The 17,073-nt window shown below is 53.3% G+C and overlaps 1 protein-coding gene across 1 annotated transcript; it reads right to left on the bottom strand.

Moving 5' to 3' along the window:
• Positions 1 to 13,720: 13,720 nt before the first annotated feature.
• On the bottom strand, positions 13,721 to 17,006 carry LOC131590380 (uncharacterized). The gene is made up of 3 exons (XM_058860411.1): positions 16,728 to 17,006; positions 14,944 to 15,179; positions 13,721 to 14,535 (listed from the first exon to the last, which is right to left on the bottom strand). Exons 1-3 carry the CDS (start codon positions 16,945 to 16,947, stop codon positions 13,918 to 13,920), a joined length of 1,074 nt encoding a protein of 357 aa, XP_058716394.1. The 5' UTR covers positions 16,948 to 17,006; the 3' UTR covers positions 13,721 to 13,917.
• Positions 17,007 to 17,073: the final 67 nt, after the last annotated feature.

Genomic DNA, 17,073 nt, shown 5'->3' with positions numbered 1-17,073 from the left:
CATTCCCACTCAATGCCCAGTCCAATCCCAGTACAATCCCAAACCCTGGAGCTCTCCCCATTCCCAGTCAATGCCCAGTCCAATCCCAGCACGATCCCAAACCCCAGAGCTCCTGCTGATCTCATCCCAAGGACCCCCTGCCCTCAGTTTCCCAGACTGGGATTTCTGCCAGCAGGCCCTGGATCAGCTCCCACGGCCATGCAGGGGTTAATATCCCGTGCAGCCATTCCAGCAGGAATTACCCCAGGATGTGCAGGGAGGGATCCAGAGGATGGCACATCCCAGGGGCTGGAGCAGCGCTGCTCCCGTGGAATTCAGCAGAGGGAAGGAGCAGGTGCCTGGTGCTGATCCCGGGGATTTCTGCCCTGGAATGGGAATCCAGGAGGAATGACAGAGCTCAGGGAAGGCTGAGGAGAGGAGGAATCCTCGCCCTAAATCCAGCAGGGAAGCAAAACCATAGAGGGAGAAGCCCTGGTTAATCCAGAGCACAAATTGGCACAGGAATAAATAAATATAAATTTGCCAGGAGCACAGGCTGGAAATTAATAGGATTTTAACCACCAGAGAAGCTGGTTCTGAAAACCCCAGGCCAGGCAAGAAACACTCTCGATTCCAGGATGGATTTACACCATTCCTGGTTCATGGGAGGACAAGGACAGGAGTGGACAAGGCTTTAATGACCAGAAATCTGTGTGTACAAACATTAAAAACAGAGCAAACAGGAGGAGCTCAAATTCTTCATACAAAGCAAAATTCTGATTTAATTGGCATAACAGGCTCGTTGGGATAACTTCTGTCTGGAATATTAATATCCAACTGGATATTGTCTGGGAAGGGCAGGCAAGGAGAAAAAGGAGGATCTCAAGAGCAGAGGTGCACACTGAGCAGGGGACTGAGGGGGGAGGAGACATTTAATGAGAATTAAAGAGGAAAAAAATGGGTGTTGCTACAGCAGAGGCACCAGGAACTGGGCTGGGAAGAGCCATTTGAATCATTTCACTCAAAAAAAAACAGGATTTGGTGGTGGCAAGGGATCTGATCCCATCAGGGATCCTGGAAATCACTGATGGTTTGGTAGGGGCTGCCTGGGCAGGACCAAAAGGTAAAACACATAAAACCCCAAAGGTAAAAGACACAAAACCCCAAAGGTAAAAGACACAAAACCCCAAAGGTAAAAGACACAAAACCCCAAAGGTAAAAGACACAAAACCCCAAAGGTAAAACACACAAACCCCAAAGGTAAAACACACAAACCCCAAAGGTAAAACACACAAAACCCCCAAAGGTAAAACACACAAAACCCCCAAAGGTAAAACACACAAAACCCCCAAAGGTAAAACACACAAAACCCCCAAAGGTAAAACACACAAAACCCCCAAAGGTAAAACACACAAAACCCCCAAAGGTAAAACACACAAAACCCCCAAAGGTAAAACACACAAAACCCCCAAAGGTAAAACACACAAAACCCCCAAAGGTAAAACACACAAAACCCCCAAAGGTAAAACACACAAAACCCCCAAAGGTAAAACACATAAAACCCCCAAAGGTAAAACACACAAAACCCCAAAGGTAAAACACACAAAACCCCCAAATGTAAAACTCATAAAACCCCCAAATGTAAAACTCATAAAACCCCCAAAGGTAAAAGACACAAAACCCCAAAGGTAAAAGACACAAAACCCCCAAAGGTAAAACACACAAACCCCAAAGGTAAAACACACAAAACCCCAAAGGTAAAACACACAAAACCCCAAAGGTAAAACACACAAAACCCCAAAGGTAAAACACACAAAACCCCCAGAGCCAAAATTCCCTGGATTTGAGAAGAAAACCAGCTCAGATTCCTTGGGATGGAAGAGCACAGAGAGTCAAGGATGGAGGCAGAGGAAACCACGGCTGCTCTTTATTTATCCCTGGCTTTATTTATCCAAATAAATAAATTTATTAATCCCAAATAAATAAATAAATATTTATTTATTCCTGATCCTCATCCCCACCATCCCTCCTTTGTCCCCGGGGTCACACAGCTCAGCAGGGCTGCCTCAATGTGGATTCCTTTCTCCTGGCAGGTTTTCCCAGCCTGGAAACCGAGCTAGGAATGGTTTCACACCCCAGAATAGCAGCTGGGAAGAGTTAAAGTGTCCCAGGAGGAAGAGAAGCAGGTTTGATTCATTTGTGCTCGTTAGAAGTTTCTAATTACACTGAGCCTTATCTCGGGGCTGGAGCGGATCCAGGGCTCTGCCTTTGTCCTTGGTGTGCTCAGCAGCTCCGAGCTTTGGACAGGGCAGGAGGACACTTGAGGGGACAAAATCCATTTCCAGGTGGAGGAGAAACATTCCCGAGCTCAGCTGGAGCACCAGGAGCTCCAGGGATGCGTGGGAGCAGTAGCAGAGCCTCTGAGGAGCTCACCTGACACAGCCACCGGCTCCAGAGGTGACTCCCGAGCTCCTGCCCGCCTGGATTATCCCAGGAACAGGCGGAGATTGATCCCAGCGAGGATGGATGAGCAGGAATGGCACCAACACCCGGACCCAGGAGCTCAGGGAATGTTCCAGCACTTCCATGGGAGCACAGCCACGCCAGGACTGCCCGGAATGTCCTGATGGAACACCCCAAAAATGCTGCCCCTGCAGCATTCCCACCCTGGCGAGTCCATGAACTCCTCCTGCAGCCTGCGAGGCTCCAGTGCCAGCTGGGAAGCGCTGGGAAACATTGGGAAGTGCTGGGAAGAGCTGGGAAGCGCTGGGAAACATTGGGGAGCACTAGGAAACATTGGGAAGTGCTGGGAAGCATTGGGAAGCGCTGGGAAGCGCTGGGAAATATTGGGAACCACTAGGAAACATCGGGAAGCTCTGGGGAACATTGGGAAGTGCTGGGAAGCACTAGGAAACATTGGGAAGCAATGGGAAGCACTGGGAAGCATTGGGAAGAGCTGGGAAGGGCTGGGAAGCAATGGGAAGCGCTGGGAAGTAATGGAAAGCTCTGGGAAACATTGGGAAGGGGTGGGAAACATTGGGAAGGGCTGGGAAATATTGGGAAGGGCTGGAAAGCGCTGGGAAACATTGGGAAGTGCTGGGAAGCTCTGGGGAACACTGGGAAGCTCTTGGGAACGCTGGGATGCTCTGGGAAGGGCTGGGAAACATTGGGAAGCGCTGGGAAGAGCTGGGAACACACCCAGCTCTCCCCTGGATTTTACACATAAAAACCCACCAAAAACCAAAAAAAAAACCCCACAAAAAAACACAAAACAAAAACCCCACCAAGACAAAAATTCCCAAACCAACCCCCCCGGTTTGCAGCTCCAAGCAGAGGAGGGGACAGTGACGGGACACGGTTTTAAAGGAATGTCACACCCGGCTGGGGCCAGAGATGAACTCTGGGATCAGGGCAGGGAGAGAAGGATCCGGGAATGCCCAAGGATGAGCCAAGGAGAGGCCGCTCCTATCCCAGGATCCCGCACCTCTGGAAGGTGGAAAAGAGCTGGAAAAGCTGATTTACAGCGCAAATCCCCGGGAAAAACGCGGCGAGCACCGGAGATCCCGGCAGAGACAGAGAAATGCCGGGGGCTGGGAATTATCCGGGGCTGGAAAAAGCTGTGCTGGCTCTGAGAGCTGCTCCTGCCCTGCCACAGAGCCTTTTCTCCCCTACGGATGGAAAACGAGCGCTAAACCAGCGGGATTTCGCAGTTTTCCAGGGATTTTGAAGAGGGAGGAGTCGCCGGTCCCTGTCCCCAGCCGCTGCGGGGGTTCAAAAAACAGCGAAATCCACGATTCCTACCCAAAGCTGGGTTATTCCAGCCTCATCCCGCTCCCCCAGGCCGGGAAGGAGCATTCCCAGGCTGGGAATATCGGGAAAAGGCTTTTCCTGGCTGGCAGCACGCTCGGAGGGAGCCGCAGGTGATGCTGCAGCAGCCAGGACGGGCTCGGCAAAGCCATCCAAGGATTAATCCAAGGAAAGGTGCCAAGTGTGGGAGCTGGAAAAGCTCCCACTCCGACACACACTCCCACATGTTTGCTGCCCACCTGGCTGGGTTCAGCCAGGGACATTTCAGGGAAATTTGAAGCGAGGAAATTCTCACCGTGCTGAGCCCCCGGAGGAGCAGAACGCGGATCCTGAAACGGAGGAATTTGGGGTGATCGGAGCAGATCATCCCAAAAAGCAGCACAGAAACGTGCCTGGCTCTCCCGGAGGATTTTATCCTCGTAAAAACGTGGAATATTGAGCTGGAAGGGACTCACAAGGACTGAATCCAAGCCCTGGCCCTGCACAGTCCCAAAATTCCCACCCTGTGCCCATTCCCTGGGGATCCTGGGCAGTGCCAGCACCCTCTGGGGGAAGAATCTTCCCCTGAGATCCAACCTAAACCTCCCTGAAACAGCTCCAGCCATTCCTTGGGGTCCTGTCCTGGTCACAGGGAGCTGCCCCTCCTGAAGAAGCTGTAGATCATTTCCCCAAAGGAGTTTATCACCTAAAAACACAGTTTTAAAATCATCTTTCCAAAAGTGAGACTCCAGAGTTTTTTAATGGCTGGTAAATATTTTGGTTCCAGCCTTCCAGCTGTGTTGTTCCTATGAGAAAACAACATTTGTCCTCAGTTTGGGGTCAGGGAACAGCAAATCCCAGGATCCCAAACACGCCTGGCTCTGCTCTGAGGGTTCTGAGTGGGCTCAGGACAGGAAGATTGGGAAGTTCTTGGATCAGGGGTGTTGGAGATGTCCCTGTGTGCTGCCATCAGGTTCTGCTGAAGGACTTTTGCAGTTTTCTGGTGCTTTTTAAAGCCTGGATTTCCTCTGCCTCCTCCAGCAATTCCTCACTATCCCTTGGAATCCCAGAATCCCAGAATGGTTTGGGTTGGAAGGATCATCTCATCCCACCCCCCTTCCATGGCAGGGACACCTTCCACTATCCCAGGGTGCTCCAAATCCTGTCCTTGGACACTTCCAGGGATGGGGCAGCCCCAAATTCCCTGTGAAATCCATCCCAGCCCTTCACAGGGAAGAATTTCTTCCCAAAATCCCCTCTAACCCTCCTCTCTCTTCCTCCTGCGTGAGGATCACTTCCTTTCCTCATCTTTAAATTTCTCTCCTCTTGAATTTGAGCTCACACTGTTCTGGTCCTGTGGGAATTCTGTGGAATTTTGTGGGAATTTTGTGGGAATTTTGTGGGAATTTTGTGGGAATTTTGTGGGAATTTTGTGGGAATTCTGTGGAATTCTGTGGAATTCTGTGGAATTTTGTGGAATTCTGGGGGAAGGGCAGCTCTGCTTCACCCCCCTCGTGGTGTCAGAAACCTCAGCCACATCCCCCCTGTTCCCAGCTTCTCTTCCAGCTGGAATCTGGAACCTTTTGGCTCCTCAGCTGCTCCAGCCCTTTGCTGTTCCCAGCAAGAGCCGGGATGGGCAGGGACAGGGGGAATTTTCCGTGTGAAGGAGCAGATCCAACACTTTGGGTGACACAGGGCAGTCATTAATTACAGGAGGGACAAATTATTTCCAGCACAAAGGGATGGGATGGGAGCAGTCTGAGCCTCCTGGGCCATCCCTGGCGTGGCAGATGAGGATTTGCAGCCTCCTAAGCTCAGCTCAGGACTCCACACTTAAGGGGGTCGTTTCTAAGCCCGATTTCACAGCCCAAATTCCTCCCCAAAAAAACGGCTTTGCCTTGGGATTTCACAGGAGTTATCCATGGCCAGAGCTGAAAATGGGAGTGGAGAGGAGGGGGGAGCTCTTGGGAAGAGACAGGAAGGGATTGGATCCATGGAGATCCATCTCCTCTCATTCTTGGTGGGAAATGCCAACGTGTCTCCTCTCTTGATTTGCTGCATTCCCTTCCCCTCTCCCCGAGCTGGCCACTGCCCCACTGTTGAGGGTTAGGTGTCCTTTTTTTTTTGTTTTATCTTGTGGCCTGCCCAGGGAATTTTTACCCATTATGTGCTGGGACAACCTAACTACCGGTACTTAGGGGTGCTCACAAAGGACAAAGAGTGGCCGGGCCCAGGGTGGGGGGGGAAGGGGGAAAAAAGGAGGGTGGGGACAGTTTTTAGCTGGCTTTTCCTCGGCTTCGGGGAAGGATGTTTGTGTGCTGGGTCACGGAGCTGCTGCTTCTCCTTCTCCCCTCTTTGTTGGTGGCCTCGCACCCCCTGTCCTGCCAGGCATCGCCGTGGAGCTGCTGATACACCTCATCCACCAGCCCAGGATCTCAGCTCATCCCTGCTGATCCACCTCATCCACCAGCCCAGGATCTCAGCTCATCCCTGCTGATCCACCTCATCCATCAGCCCAGGATCTCAGCTCATTCCTGCTGATCCACCTCATCCACCAGCCCAGGATCTCATCTCATCCCTGCTGATCCACCTCAGTCTCCAGCCCAGGATCTCACTCATCCCTGCTGATCCACCTCAGTCTCCAGCCCAGGATCTCAGCTCATCCCTGCTGATCCACCTCATCCACCAGCCCAGGATCTCAGCTCATCCCTGCTGTTCCACCTCATCCACCAGCCCAGGATCTCAGCTCATCCCTGCTGTTCCACCTCATCCACCATCCCGGGATCTCAGCTCATCCCTGCTGATCCACCTCATCCACCAGCCCAGGATCTCAGCTCATCCCTGCTGTTCCACCTCATCCACCAGCCCAGGATCTCAGCTCATCCCTGCTGATCCACCTCATCCACCAGCCCAGGATCTCAGCTCATCCCTGCTGTTCCACCTCATCCACCATCCCGGGATCTCAGCTCATCCCTGCTGATCCACCTCATCCACCAGCCCAGGATCTCAGCTCATCCCTGCTGTTCCACCTCATCCACCAGCCCAGGATCTCAGCTCATCCCTGCTGTTCCACCTCATCCACCATCCCGGGATCTCAGCTCATCCCTGCTGATCCACCTCATCCACCAGCCCAGGATCTCAGCTCATCCCTGCTGTTCCACCAGCCCAGGATCTCAGCTCATTCCTGCTGATCCACCTCATCCACCATCCCAGGATCTCAGCTCATCCCTGCTGATCCACCTCATCCACCAGCCCAGGATCTCAGCTCATCCCTGCTGATCCACCTCATCCACCAGCCCAGGATCTCAGCTCATCCCTGCTGTTCCACCTCATCCACCAGCCCAGGATCTCAGCTCATCCCTGCTGTTCCACCTCATCCACCATCCCAGGATCTCAGCTCATCCCTGCTGTTCCAGCCGAGTGTTCCTCAGAGCCCTGCAGGAGCACCGGCACTGCCCGAGGGGTTTGTGAAAACAAAGCCTCTCCTCCATCCCATCTCAACCGAGAAAGCTGTCCCGGGGTCCCTGGTTCTGTTTCGTTGTTAATGCTGTAGTTATTGTTTGTTTGTTTACCTGGTTATACTGGTAAAGAACTGTTATTCCTATCCCCAGATCTCTGCCTGAAACCCCCTTGATTTCAAAATTATAATAATTCAGAGGGAGGGGGTCTCTTTCATCCCAAGGGAGGCTCCTGCCCTCCCCAGCAGACACCTGTGTCACGATCCGCAAGGTGGGATTCGTGATGTGGTTCTTTTAGTCGGTCTTAGAGTACAAAAGATTATCAGCAAACCAAGGACTTAAACAGCAAAACACACTTTATTGAGTGCTCATCAGCACTAATATGCGATAGAGAGAGAGAAAGGAGAAAGCAAAGCATAAGGAAAAGAGAGTAAGGGGATTATAGCTACCAACGTCGGAGTCCACTCAGCCGTCCAACGACGCAGAGTCTTCTGTCCATTGGGGAGATCTCAAGGGAAGGTAAGTTTGGGGTATTATTTTATATAAATATCCCCCTTTGCAATGCGAGGGGCGCAGGGCCAAAACCAGAGGAGATTGATGAGCATTGTGATGAATTCCATTGTGCAGGGGACAGGTGTAGGGTACAGAGCGATCCATGTCGTGCAAGCCTCTGCTCACCAGCAGGAACGAGGGCAATGTGTGGTGGAAAACCCATTGCACAGGGTACCATGCACAAACCTCTGTTCACCAGCAGGAACGAGAGCCATGAGTCGTGGAAAACCCATTGCACAGGGTACCATGCACAAACCTCTGCTCACCAGCAGGAATGAGAGCCGTGAGTCGTGGAAAACCCGCTGCGCAGGTTACCAAGCCTCTGCTCACCAGCAGGAATGAGAGCAGTGTACTGTGAAACCACCTGCAAACAATCCCTTAGCAAACATCCACCTCAGCTAGGCCCAAACCCCCAAACCAAGTCCCTTGTGATATTCAGGGTCTCAGTCTCTGTCCTTGAGAAGGTTGTGAGACAGATGAGGGAATCTTCGGACCGTCTCTTACAACCTGTCTTCTAGAACCGAGACACCCACCCTTCCCAGAGCAGCCAGAATTCCCATCCCTGCTCCAGCCATTCCCTGCTGCTGCCACAGCCACCATCCTGTACTTCCTTTGGATGCAATCTCCCATCCTATCCATGAAAATCACGGGACCCTGTGGATGCTGACTCTGAAACAGAGAAGCACAGTGCCCGTGGAAATGACAGAGCACACAGCTTTCTCAGTCTTGCCTGAGAAAAGTGGCCTGGGAAATTATAAGGAAGATTTAAAACAATCCTCAGAGACAAAAAAAAAAGCCTTGCAGGTGCTGTTTGTCTGTTCCTTGTTTTCTTGCAGGAAAAGGTTGAACCCCACTGACCAATGATGGTGATGTGTTAATTTACTCACCAAGAAGTTTCTTTTCTCTACTTTCCACGTATCTATAAAAAAGATCTAAAGCAATAAACTAAGAGAAATTCTCCTGATTGACTCCTGAGAGAGTCTGTGTCGTTCATTTCACGTTCCTAATAGAGCCACAGGACCCTCTTCAGCTCCTCGCTCTCAGCCCCTGATCTGATCATTTTTATCCCTACAAATATTCCAGCTCCCTGTTCAGGAGGAATCCAGGAATGATTCCTCCAGGAATTCTGGAGGAATTCATCCAGGAATGCTCTGAGCAGCCTGGATGCCACCAGAGCCCTCTGCAAACAGCCACCAAGCCCTGAAAAATCACTTTTCTGTAGGTTCTGCATGCGGGAATTCACTCCAAATGTGCCAATCCTGGTGTAAAATGTGGCTGCTCCATCCCTGGAAACATCCAAAGCTGGGCTGTGCGAGGGGTCCAGGGGGTGGGATGGGCTTTAAGGTCCTTTTCCAGCTGAACCATTCTGGAATTCCCTGAGTCTGGAATCACCCTGAGCCACCCATTGCTGGGGGAGCACAGAATGGTCTCATTTTCCTGTGAACATGAAGGAAACACAAAAGGAAAATTATAAATAATAAATAAAAATAAATAAATAAATAAAATAAAAATTAAAATTAGTAATAATAGTAATAATAATAAAAACAAACTAATAATAAAAATAAAAATAAAAATAAAAATAAAAATAAAAATAAAAATAAAGAAAATAATAAAAATTAATAATAAAGTGATGTGGTGGCCTTGGCAGCACTGGGGTGGACTGGATGACTTTAGAGGGATTTTCCAATTCCAGGATTGCTCCGAGAGCTCCTCAGTCCTTGGGTTTGAGGGTTCCTCAGCCGTGTCCCCCTGAACAGGGACATTAGGATGCTCTGGGAGCAGCAGCTGCTCCAGGAACCCGCCTGGGCTCCGTCCTCTCCCTGCCCCTGATCCTCACACCTCGGCACAGAACTGGATTTATCTCTAAAAATCACCCTCATCAAAGGACTTTTAACCTCTAAAAATGCAGTGAGAGGAAGGGGGATGAGAACAAAACCCGGCTGGGAGCAGGGGAAGCTCAGCCTGGTGTCCCTGCAGGGTCACTCTGTCCTTCAGCTTCCATCCAGCAGCAATTCCAGCTCCTCCTGGGCTCTTCCCTCCTCTCCAACCTCTCCATCCCCCAGCATCTCCTGCTCCATCCCCAGCCCTGCCCCAACAGCTGCTCCAGATGTTCCTCCCGAGCCCCTGCAGCACATCTGTGCCAGCAGAGGACACGGAATCCTGGCTCCAAACCTTCCCAGGGTGCCTTTAAATGCTCTCCACGGCAGAAATCTCCAGGATTTCACTCATTTAGCTGCTCCCTTTCATTTCCTTTTAACCGGCTTCCTCTTTTTATGTCATTTCAAGACGTTTGCAAATTCCTGCTGCTGCTGCAGTCAACTTTTCTTGGCTCCTTCCCCTCCCAAGGATGTTGGATTTGAGTACATTAGGCTCAGTGTATAAATATATATATGAAAAAAAAAAAAGAAGAAGCATCTGTTTGATAGTGAAATATTGATCCAGGCCTTGTTTATTACCTGGAATAAATCAAAAGTTACTTCTCCCTGTAAGGACTTTCCCCAGCTGCCTCACCAGTTGTCATTTACAGTGTTTAAAACTCATTTTCTACCCCGTACAGAAGCTCCTCCAGCCTCAGATTTCACCCAGTTGTTCAAGGCATTTTTCCCAGAATAACAAAAATCTCATTTTCAGAGCTGAGGATGGCAAACCTGGATCTATAAAATGTCGATGTTTCATGGATTAAACCAGTTTCACCAATAATTTCACTTAGGACACGCTCAAGGAATAACCAGGAGTTCCTGAGGCTGGAGTTACCTCTAAACAAGGTTCTGAATTGTGCTCTGAAGTGTGAGAGTTACCAAGGAGAAAGTTCTGCTGCATTTATCTTTTTTTTTTTTTCTGTTAATTTTCTTGCCAGCTTTTCAAACCCATTTTCTTTTGGCCTGGGTTTTTTTTTTTTTGTGTTTTTTTTCTCGGTTTCTCTGTAGCTATTTCCAGGCTCTGTTTTGACATCACATGTGCTGGTATCAAATCCACCATTAATTGGGATGGATTTCACTCCTTTGCAGAAATGAGACCCTCCAGGATCAATTCCTGCATTAATTGCAATGTTTTTACACCAAACAAAACAAACCCAGTGCTCACATTGGGGTGGGACCACATTTTGGAGCCGTGGGTTTTGTCCCATCGGGGAAAACTCTGCACAACCCTCACAGAGCAAATTTCCAGCCAGGATTTGGAGTCAGCTCCGAGCTGTGAGCCAGGAGCTGATAAATGTCAGCACCAGAGTGGATTAGAAATGTCCATTTGGATCTTGGCTCTCGACACCGCTCCTGCTGAGCGTGGATGGACCCTGGGAAAGCTCCTCTGGGAATTTCAGATTTACCTGAGTGGCTTCAGCTGCCTCAGGGAGTCACTCCAGCGGGCTGGACTTTCTTCCAAGCCCCTGGGGTTCCCTTCCATCGGATTCTGCTCCTCCAAACCCCAGAGCTGTTCCCAGAGAGGGATTTTTCACCCAGGCACTTGGGTGCCATGGCTGAGTAAGCCCTTAATGCTCTTAGAAAATCAACAGTCAAGGGAGATAAAGGTTATCTGATACTCCAGTGACCTCCAAGGCCTCTCTGGTCACTGTGTCTGGCAGCAGCACCATCCATCACCCCTCAGTGCCACATTCAAGCTCCTGAAAGCATCAGCTGAGCTCCAGCTCCCAGCACGCTGCCCCCCTGTTTTAATCCTTCTCTTGGGGGGACCCCTCTGTCCCTCCCCTGTGGTGAGATCCCCGCAGGGCACAGGCGGCAGAGGGGTCCTGGAGTGGACACAACACGGACTCAAAGCATCAACACGGACACAGGAGGCTCAAACTCGCTGGAACAATCCCGGGTTTATTGTCTGTCGTCCATCCAGGGCAAGAGAGAGAGAGAAATGCCCTGGTGTGGATGCTAACTCTGAAACAGAGTAGAAATTACAGGCTGCACAGTTTCTCAGCCATGCCTGGGAAGTTTTGAGGAGGATTTAAAACAATCCTCACAGACAGAAAACAGCTTTGCAGGTGCTGTTTCTCTGTCCCTTGTTTCCTTTGCAGGAGAAAGTCAGGGGGTGTTGTGCCCCACTGACCAGTGATGGTGATGTAGTAATTTGCTGACCAATAAGAGTTTCCTTTCTGTACTTTCCACGTATCAGTCTATAAAACAAACCTGAAGTAATAAACTACGAGAAATTCTCCTGATTGACTCCATGAGAGTCTGTGTTGCTCTCCTCACCGTTCCTAATAGAGCAACACCCTGGGTCTCATCTCTTATACCAGGGGTGATCAGGGGATGCAGGGAGGTCACAGCCAGTGGGAAAGGGGAAGGGAAAAAAGGTTTTCAGGTAGGAACTAACATTACACAAACCAGAGGTGAGTTTTACCCTTGGGAGATGTCGCCCTGAAAACTCAGCTTCTGAGCTTGCTGCCATGGTTTTCTAAGGACTTTCCCAGGACAGTAACTATAAACATAGATATGTGTCCATTCTTTCTGTTACACATCCTGTGATGGACATCTCTCATGGCCAGTGCAGTGAGAAAGTGTTATCCTGACCATCCAATCCCTGGCTGTGGCCAAAAGCCTATAAATCCTGGGAGGAAAAATAAATTCTGCTCTTCCTTTCACCACACCTCGACCTGTGTCCGTGTGATCTGTTCATCTTCAGCAGCAACAGGAGATACCAAGATTTTTAGATGCACTACAACACCCCCCTGGCCCAGGGGCAGCAGATTTGGGGCCAAACATTGGCTGTAGGCAGGCAGGTTATTCCTGTAGCCACACAAGACACCGCAGTGCCAAGTGTGAGGTCTGGGAGTCACAGAAATAAACGCGCTGGGAAGCTGAGAGGGAGGTGAGGGAGGAAGGGAGGGAGGTGTGGAGGGTTTGTTGTCGCTTCAGGGGTGGGTGGGAGTCAGGTTGGTCCCACCACGGAGCCCTGCTGAGTTTGGGGCTCTGAACTCCCCCCTGCGAGTCCTGCAGGGTGGAAATGGGATGGAGGGAGATGAGAGCCCCTAAATGAGAGCCCAGCTCAGGGAGGAATCCCCGAGCACAAGCATCAGGTTCTGGCTCCTGACTCACAGCAACGTGACTCAGGAGGAGCTACCAAACCTCAACAGAAGCAAATCAAGGACAAGATATTTCTGTACAGAATAATTCAGTGAAATCAGCTCGGCTGCGAGTTCAGGAGTTCGATAAGAGCCTGCACTGGTGTGGAACCAGCACCACAGGCACGCTGCAAAGTGAACTTTGATAGGAAAAGAGATGCAAGGGTGGAGTGAACACCAAAACATCTGGCTGGCAGCTCCAGCGAGCTGCGAGGAGCAGCCAAAAAGCCCAGATGGAATCACACTCCCTTGTCCCCAGGGCTGCAGGGAAGTCCAGGCTCGCATGAGAGGGATCAAAATGCCACGAGGCTCCAGCAATGAGGTGACAACAGCGACGGGAATTGGGGACAGGAGCCGCCCCCACGCCAAGCCGGAGGGACCCAGCTCGGAGCAGCTCCACGTCCCACACACTCCTGGGAGCGAGGAGAGGAGCAGGGAGAAGCAGCGAGGCCGCTCCTGGCTGGGTTTGAAGTGGAATCTGGGAATTGAAGTCGCTGGATGCTGCCGAAGAGCAGCCCCAGCTCAGCTCAGCGTGGAGCAGAGAATCCAGGACCAAGGAGTGACACCAGACAGGAGAAACACTCAAACTCAGCGTGGGGCTAATGAAGGGCTTTTTGAAGAGCAAAATCAGACGAGGTATAAAAACAAACAGGGCTGAGCATGTCACAGAGGCAGCAGGAACACACGAGGAGTGCCAGAGGTTAAAGGAAGCGATTCTGGGCACCAAGGATCGCACAGGGATGCTGCAAGCCTCTGTTCCTTCCGGCTCCCACAGCTTCCCTGGAGATTTCTGTGCCTTTGCAGAGCCTCCAGGGAGATGCCATCCATGCCTGGGGTGGCAGCAAACATGGTTGTTTAAAAGGAAATATGTTATGGAGCCCGTTTGATGACTTAGAATGATTTATTCCATCATCCAACCTCAATCCCAGAGACAGCAGCCACTGGAGGGGCTGCAAAGGGATGACAGGAGCTTGTGCCCTGATCCTAAAAGCCAGGAGATGGATGGTAAGACAACAGATAATTAAATTCAAATAACCAGAGAGGAAATTCTCTGGAGCTGTGATGAAAGAAGGGTCAGACAGACACGATTTTTGAGATCGTGGAGGGGGAGCTGGCAGCTCCCACACCGACGGCAGCAGGAGACCTCTGAGACCTGGTGTGCTGCCCAGGGGTGCTGTTCCCCCATGGAAACCCACCCAGATGTATCCCCACACCTGGCCCAGCCCTTCCCACCCCCCTGAGGGATGCTCCAGACGTGTGGGAGGGTCGGGAGGGCTGGGACAGCGCAGGGAGCTCCCAGAGGTGACACGGCTGTGTCCTGTGCTGTGACACCGAGAGAGAAGCAGAGCCCTGAGGCCAGCGAGGGCTCGGGAAACGGGAGCTGAGGAGCATCATCCTCCCCGGATGAGCGGATCCGTGCAGGGCAGCTCCCGTTCCCGGGGGCTCCGGGACGCCTCGGCGGAGCGGCTGCGTGACACCGGCATCCCCCGGCTCGTTACCGCTCGCTGCCAGATGCTCCGGGGCTGAATCACAGCGATTTGTTGTGGCGAGCTTCGCCTCGGCACCTGCTGCACGCTGAACACCTCCTCTCCCTCCTCTTCCTCCTCTCCCTCCGCCTCCTCTGCCCTGCCCGAGTGTGATGGGGAGCGGGTGCTGCACCCACGGGGGTCGGGGACAGCCCCCTGCGGGCTCCTGCAGGAGACACGGAAAGGGTTAAAAGCCGTGCCCGGAGCCCCCGGGGGACGGCAGCGAGAGGGGACAGCGGGGGGCTCCGGGAGGGGGGTCCCGGCCCAGGCACAGCCCGAAGGGACGCGACTCCCACGCACCTTCCTCCTCCCCAGGGAGGCTGGGGGATCGCAGAGAGCCCCAGGAGAGCCAGTGCCACACAAGACCCCCCCTTTTCCAGAGGAAACGCCCCCAACACCCCCCAGGAGCCACCCACAGCCCCCCAGAGCTGACCCAGCCCGGCCCCTCCCAGACCCTCCCCAGTTTGGAGCCTCCAGGAGCCGAGTGTGGATTCTCTCTGCCGTTCTCACATCCCGGGGCTTCCAGAGCCCTTCTCCAACCGGACCCTGAGCGAAAGCCTGGGAAGAGCCTCACCCGGCCTTTTCTGCCCTCAGATTTGCCCCAGGGCAGCTCCAGGGTCAGACACTCGGGATGGAGCTGGAGGCAGAGCGGGGATCGGCTGTGACCGGCACCAAGCTGTTCCTCCCACGGCCGCTTCCCACGGGGATTGTGACTAAGGGAACCATCCCTGGAGCACAGCTCTGGTGCAGGAACCTCGGAGCAGCTCCTCAAAAACGCACGTGAGGGTTTGCTGCAGGCCTGGGGAAGGGCTGAACACGAACGATCCCATAAAAGGGGTTAATCCTCCTCTGGAAACGAGCTGGGAATGTTTCCCCGGAGCCCCGGGATCCTCGGGAGCTGGGAATGCCCGGGCTGGCGTGAGCCGGAGCTCGGGGGGATCATCTGATGGATGAGAGCACGGATGGGTGAGGGTGGATAAAGGAGTTGCCTGGGAGATGCCGGGGGCCAGCCAGGACTGGACATTGACATTTAGGGCCGGGAACAGAACAGGCTCCACCCCAAATGTGGTTCAGCTGCAAGGACCAGGCTTGGGACGGGGTGGAACAAACTCAGAGACAGTGACGGGCTGGGCCACGCTGGCTGGCACAGGGGACATCCGAGAAAGGGTGACACTCCAGCACGGGTGACATCTGAACACGGGTGACATCCGAGAAAGGGTGACACCCCAGCAAAGGTGACATCCGAGAAAGGGTGACACCCCAGCACAGGGGACATCCGAGAAAGGGTGACACCCCAGCAAAGGTGACATCCGAGAAAGGGTGACACCCCAGCAAAGGTGACATCCGAGCACGAGTGACACCCCAGCACAGGTGACATCCGAACACGGGTGACATCTGAACACGGGTGACATCCCAGCATGGGTGACACCCCAGCACAGGTGACACCCCAGCACGGGTGACATCCGAGAAAGGGTGACACCCCAGCAAAGGTGACATCCGAGAAAGGGTGACACCCCAGCAAAGGTGACATCCGAGCACGAGTGACACCCCAGCACAGGTGACATCCGAACACGGGTGACATCTGAACACGGGTGACATCCCAGCATGGGTGACACCCCAGCACAGGTGACACCCCAGCACGGGTGACATCCGAGAAAGGGTGACACCCCAGCACAAGTGACAACCCAGCACAGGTGACACCCTAGCAAGGGTGACATCCGAGCATGGGTGACATCCCAGCATAGGTGTCACCCCATCACAGGTGACATCCCAGCACAGGTGACAACACAGTGACAGTGACAGCCCAGCACGGGGGCACCCTAGCACAGGTGACATCCTAACATAGCTGTCACCCCAGGACAGGTGACATCGCAGTGACAGTGACAGCCCAGCACAGGTGACACCCCAGGACAGGTGACATCGCAGTGACAGTGACACCCCAGGACAGGTGACATCCCAGCACAGGTGACATCGCAGTGCCAGTGACAGCCCAGCACGGGTGACACCCCAGGACAGGTGACATCCCAGCACAGGTGACATCGCAGTGCCAGTGACAGCCCAGCACGGGTGACACCCCAGGACAGGTGACATCGCAGCGACAGTGACACCCCAGGACAGGTGGCATCCCAGCACAGGTGACATCGCAGTGCCAGTGACATCCCAGCACAGGTGACAACACAGTGACAGTGACAGCCCAGCACAGGTGACACCCCAGGACAGGTGACATCCCAGTGACAGTGACAGCCCAGCACAGGTGACACCCCAGGACAGGTGACATCCCAGCACAGGTGACATCGCAGTGCCAGTGACAGCCCAGCACAGGTGACACCCCAGCATCTCTGCTCCGGCCCCTCTCACCCTGCCGAGGGGACCGTGCTCCATCCAACCAGCGGCCCCGCGGAGCGTCCCGGCCCGTCCAGGGGACACCGCGAGCCCAGAGGGGACCCGGCCTCGCTGGACCGGCCGGTACCTCGCGGTGGGACCGGTCCCGCTGCCGCTCCCGCTCCCGGCCGCAGACCGGCGAGTCCCCCTTCCACGGCGGGACCGCCCAGCCAGGGATCCGGTGTGGGGACGACATCCTGAGGTATCGCCGCTCCGCTGGGCCCGGGCTAGCTCGGCGAGGGGGCGGGATGGGGACCGAGGGGACCGAAGAGACCGAGGGGACCGAAGAGACCGAGGGGACCGAGGGGACCGAGGGGACGGA

The sequence above is a fragment of the Poecile atricapillus genome, chromosome 33, assembly GCF_030490865.1.
Source record: "Poecile atricapillus isolate bPoeAtr1 chromosome 33, bPoeAtr1.hap1, whole genome shotgun sequence".
In the NCBI taxonomy this organism is placed as follows: Eukaryota; Metazoa; Chordata; class Aves; order Passeriformes; family Paridae; genus Poecile; species Poecile atricapillus.
The sequence above is the reverse complement of the archived record's forward strand: the minus strand, read 5'-3'. Positions and strand labels throughout refer to the sequence as shown.